Source organism: Prosopis cineraria, unplaced genomic scaffold, assembly GCF_029017545.1.
Source record: "Prosopis cineraria cultivar Desert tree isolate PC_DT_omini unplaced genomic scaffold, ASM2901754v1 PC5, whole genome shotgun sequence".
Classification (NCBI taxonomy): Eukaryota; Viridiplantae; Streptophyta; class Magnoliopsida; order Fabales; family Fabaceae; genus Prosopis; species Prosopis cineraria.
The window spans coordinates 7,782,904-7,788,492 of record NW_026555336.1 but is presented as its reverse complement, the minus strand read 5'-3'; the positions used below and the strand labels follow the sequence as shown (position 1 = coordinate 7,788,492).

General features: G+C 35.8%; 1 protein-coding gene across 3 annotated transcripts; it reads left to right on the top strand.

Moving 5' to 3' along the window:
• The first annotated feature begins 2,112 nt into the window (after positions 1-2,112).
• On the top strand, positions 2,113-5,070 carry LOC129311688 (axial regulator YABBY 3-like). 3 transcript variants are annotated; one of them, XM_054954102.1, is made up of 8 exons: positions 2,113-2,452; positions 2,646-2,819; positions 2,943-3,042; positions 3,690-3,738; positions 3,932-4,007; positions 4,523-4,597; positions 4,731-4,781; positions 4,858-5,070. In XM_054954102.1, exons 1-8 carry the CDS (start codon positions 2,324-2,326, stop codon positions 4,870-4,872), a joined length of 669 nt encoding a protein of 222 aa, XP_054810077.1. In that variant the 5' UTR covers positions 2,113-2,323; the 3' UTR covers positions 4,873-5,070. The 3 variants fall into 3 exon arrangements, with proteins under 3 accessions (XP_054810077.1, XP_054810076.1, XP_054810078.1); XM_054954101.1 differs by having other exon boundaries at positions 2,143-2,452; positions 4,731-5,070; XM_054954103.1 differs by having other exon boundaries at positions 2,280-2,486; positions 4,731-5,070.
• The last annotated feature ends 519 nt before the right edge of the window (positions 5,071-5,589 follow it).

Genomic DNA, 5,589 nt, shown 5'->3' with positions numbered 1-5,589 from the left:
ATTTATAAGTCATAAATAATACAAATAAAGTTTTACTTGATATATATGCTGGGGCTTTACTTACAGTTAATTTCATATTATAAGAGGGGCTTGATTCAATTAGTAGAGTAATTGAATTATCTCATCCAAGAGTTTTGAATTTGAGTATTGCAATGATATGCAATTACATTAAATAAATATATCAAAAATATATCTATAATATTGGCATTGGTAATATCAGTTTCTCATTATGAGAATCGGATTAATTTACGTGGGAATCAGTTTAATTTAGGTCAGAGATAGTAATATTTCAGGTTTGTAAGGGCGATGAAATAATTATTTTTTTTCATATTATATGAAATCATCGTTTATATATATATATATATATATATGTCTCTGACTCGTTTCTTGGATCTCAGCGCCGATAATGCGGCTTTCCTTTAAACGAGTTTGATGTTAGGTAGATTGAGATCGAACAGGACGATCTAGCTGATGCTGCTTCTGCTGCTGCGTCGTTTGTGTCCAAAACCAAAAACTGTACATTCAATAAACAAACTGAGACGACACAGACGACCCTGCGTTTTTGGGGAAGAGGGAATCCTTTTCTTTCAATTTAACCCTTTCATTGATAGCGATGCTTCTGAGTCTCTTCCCTCTTCTCTCTTCAATCAATGAAACCAACGATAACGCATGAACGCCATTAGTCTTTCTCGGTTCAGTTTCAAGTGGCCACCTTCAAGCCAAGTTAATGAGAGGCAAGCAAGGGGAAAAGATTCTACAAACCTACCTCTTACAGAAGTACAAACCAGCAGAGGCTAGCCACCCAGTCTGCTGGATCGCTGTGATTTGTTTGTATTTTCTCATTTTCTTTTTCCACCGTCTCGAATACATATCAGTTATAGCCTGTGTAGGGCCAGCGATGTGGAGTAGTCAAATCACAATGAGAAACTTTCTTTATTTATAACACTGTTAATGTACTGTTCGTACTTGGATTCAAATCATGATACATGTTATAATATGGAGCTTCTTTTCCTCTAGATTTACTCTCTCTGGGCTGAGACTGATAACAAAGAGCTTGCTAGCCCAACGGAGGCGGAGGAGGAACATGTAATGTTGATGCCCAACTGAATATATATAATAATTTAATAAAACTTTACCGAATTAGGTATACATGCATATGTTTTTATTTTAAAATTAGGAAGGCAGGGACTAACAACTTAAGATTATATGCAGAATTAAGTTCTCAATCTTTCACTTATTAGCGAACTTATATGTTACTAGATTATAAATTATAACGCCATTGACAAGGCATTTATATTTCTTAACTTCATGGTCGCTTGAAACATCTAATGTCCCTGGTATCCTCTTTTTGAAACTATCGAGAGAGTTAGGTATTTTGTCATAAAAAATTGAATTATTACTTTAAATTATATGTTCAATGAAGCGAATAGATACACCAATATGCTTGCTCACCAGGTTTTACAAGAAAACTTTGATATTATTATTTTTAATAATCCATCTCTAGGCTGTCGATTCCTCATGAAATTTAACAAAACCTGATTTCTATTTTTTCTGCACGGATTTTTTTCTATGGCCTTGTACTTCAAAAAAATAAAATAAAAAAAGAAACACCTAGTTTGTTTTTATTGTAGTAGATCATCATCTGTTTGAAAGTTAAGGAATTGGACGAATCTATTTATTGTATCCATGTAACATAACCATATGTGTTAAATGAACTTAAATATATACTTGTTGAGATCACTCCACAGTACAGCACTACTCTCTTTTAACTGCTGAAAACAACGGGTGAGTGGGAAAGCTATCTCACCAGTCCATGCACACGTCCCTTTCTTGCTTCTCTCCCCCACATCTCTCTCTCTCTCTCTCTACACGCCACTCACATATCGGGAATGCCAACCACACATATTTCTATGATATTATGGATGTGCATGCCTGTATAATATATACATGACACACATATACAGATACATATACATGTACACACACACATCATGTTCACATGGAATAATAAACAGAGAGGCCTGTATAAAGAGAGGAAGGAAAGCGGTGTGCGTCTGTGTCACAGCCTCTCTCTTTCATTCCCTCTCATGCTGCTTTCTGAAAGTCCCTGAAGTCTGAACCTCATCATCAAAAACAGCATCATCTCTATCTATATATATATATCTATATCTATATCTATATATCTATCTCTCTCAGGGTTGTGGAGGGTGGTTAAGCTGTCAATCTATCAATCAAGAGAGAGACCAATCCATCAATCAAAGTTTTTGTTTTTTGAATTTTTATTTTCATAAGATAAAGGGAGAAAAAGGGCATACTCGAAGAGATGTCATCCTCTTCCACTACTCATCCCACTTCTGCTACTTCCTCTGCCTTATCTCAGCTGGACCACTTCTCTACTTCTTCCGACCAGCTGTGTTATGTCCACTGCAACCTTTGTGACACTGTCCTCGCTGTATGATTCCTCTTTTTTTTCTTCACTCCCTAGGGTTTGTTTCCCTTGATTAGTCTTTCTCCATTAATTAATGCTTTTTTCTTACTACCCCTCTTTTGATGATGATTCCTTCTTCCCTATATATGTACTAATTACTAAATGCAGTGCCTTATTTTCATTTTTATGTTGTTTTTGCTGATGAGTATTATTGCAGGTGAGTGTTCCTTGCACGAGCTTGTTCAAGACTGTGACTGTGCGATGCGGCCATTGCACCAACCTGCTTCCGGTGATAGTGAACATGAGTGGATTGCTTCTGCAATCGCCAAATCAGTTTCACTTGTCTAACTCTTTCTTCTCTCCTCCTCCTCCTCCGTCTCTTAACATCCTGGTATGCGTGCGTGCGTGCGTGCGTGTCAATTGAGAAATGTATGAACAGAGATAGAGAAATAAAGATGTTAATTAGCAAACCCTAATCGGCACGGCCTCTTGTAATTGCTGATTTTTATGGCAGGAGGAGATGCCGAACTCATCAAACCATAATTACTTCTCTGTGCCTCCTACTCCTAGGGTTGCAGCTGATGAGCTTCCACGCCCACCACTCATAAATAGACGTAAGATTAATTTCTCCTCTTCTCTGCATATACTGGATTGTAGTTTGTGGGATGAGTTCATATTGAATGTCTATATTCTGGCCCAATTATTGCAACCATATCAACTAAACCCTCACTTGCTCTCTCTATATATATATATATGCTCTCTAAAGAGAAAAGCATCAACCCTAAATCTGAAAGAACGGGAATATGCCCAGCTCATCACCCCAATTGACTTAATTGGGACGTAGCTTTATATGTAAAGCACAACCTTTCTGTAAATTTTGCTACCATTTTTGACAGTTCCAAGATCTTTGTAGGATGCAGATTGGAGGAATAGGTTTTTTGTCCTAGGTGCTAGTAGTAAGTTAACCCAAGAGGGGAAAGGGGAATAACTGTGTGATGAACTGATGATAGTGATTATATATATATATGTAGAGAGAGAGAGAGAGGAGAGAGAGAGAGCCCGGATTTGCCTCCACAAGTTCAGTAGATAGCTTGGAACTCTCATAATAACAGTATCAGTGGACAAATTAATTGTTTCCCTTTCGGGCAGAAAGCAATAATGAGGAGATGATGAGAGCAAAAATCTTAAGATGATTAGAATAAGGTTGCAACTAAAGGTCAGAAAATGAAATCTGATGTGTGTTTGGCTGTTTCATTTGCAGCCCCTGAGAAGAGGCAGAGAGTCCCATCTGCATACAACCGCTTCATCAAGTAAGTACTTATTTTGTACCAAAATAACAGCACTCATAAAGTCACAGCTCTCTCTCTCCCCCCTCCCCTCTCTCCACACCCCTCATTAATCTGCTAAATCTTGCTCCAAGCTTAGTTAAGAACTTTGTATATTTTCCATTATTATAGTATATAAATATTGAAGCAAATTTGGATGGTCCACATACATCTGCAGGGACGAGATCCAACGCATCAAGTCTGCAAATCCTGATATAACCCACAGAGAAGCCTTCAGCGCAGCTGCCAAGAATGTATGATCCCTATGACCCTACCTAGCTAGCAACTACTCTAACAAATAAATAAATGAATATAAATTCCTCTAGGGTTCTAAACTTCTGATATTTTATTTTGGTCTTATCATTTTCTTTTACATTCTCAAAATTCCAATGCTAAGGTTGGTATCAGCTGTGAAATATGGTGTATAATCGTCAAGATTATTGTTAGCAGAAAGACAAGATTTTGAAAACTTATTTTTGGGTCATTGTAGTATATCATCTGGTTTATCATATTACAAGCTTCAGCAGTACACACAATGACCCATATTTCTCTCATTTATAGAAATAAGATTAGTTTAGACCCACTCATCTTTTCCCAACTAAGTAATGAAGCTTCATTTTTTTAACCAAGTACTTGTTAGCTATCTATAGGGTTGAACGTTTGACGAAAAGTGTAAATGATAAGTAGAATTTTCAGTTGATTTCGGTTTGTTCTTGTGTGTGTGTGACCGATGGGGTGTGTTTGTATTGTGTATATATGTGTGTGTCAGTGGGCCCACTTCCCTCACATACACTATGGTCTCATGCCTGATCAGACTGTGAAGAAGACAAATGTGTGCCAGCAGGTAACTTATTATGCACCCTCTTCTTCCTGCAATTTGTTGCAGACGCAATGATGCATTTTTTATGGCAAGCTCCTGACTTTGATATCTATATACATATCTGAGTCTCTCGTGTCTTTTCTTTGTGTCCGTCCAGGAACGAGATGACGACGTTTGCATCAAAGATGGACTTTTCTCCTCGGCTAATGTTGGTGTTTCTCCCTATTAATTTACATCTCTACTGTCTTTTCATCATCCTATTAAATGAAGATCAATGTTAACAGCAAATCAAAAATTAAGTCCAAAAGTCTGCTTAGCCTCATGATGATGATGATGAAGGTCGTGGTCTGATGTGGATAATCAAAGACTACTCTACTATATATCATCGTATTAGTGCTTTTGGAATGTGCATGCATGTAGCTTGTCTTTATTATTAGTAGCAGAACTATCTTTGTCCATGAATTTTCCCAGCTAATTAACTATTTTCAGTTCATCCATGATTAGCCATCTTGTATCTTTGTTATTCTCTTTTATTGCACTTATATTACACGCGTGTTGATTATAGATCACTTTGGAAACGTTCAAAATCTTGTGATCGATCTAAATGAGTCTATATTAAATAACTAGGTTTTCATCAGTTGCTGTGAATTGGAATCTGATCATGTGCCAATGCACTAGTCTGATATAGAAGGATATACTCTATCCGTTTGATTCTATTTATGAATTATTTTTAATATATTTTATTGAAATTAAAAAATTTAATATTGTATTTAAAGATTTAATAAGTTTTCAACATTTATCCTATTAATTATGTATATTTTATTAATAATGTACTATTTCTTCCCAATATTTAATGGGAAAAAATAAAAACTGTGTGATAAAAAGTTTAATGATATATCTTATAAATATGGCTATAAATTAACACTTTTTTTTATCTTATAAATAAAATCAAAGAGTATATAATGATTAAGTTTATTCTCTTTTAAGTATTAGGGTTGCATGGAATACATAAAAAA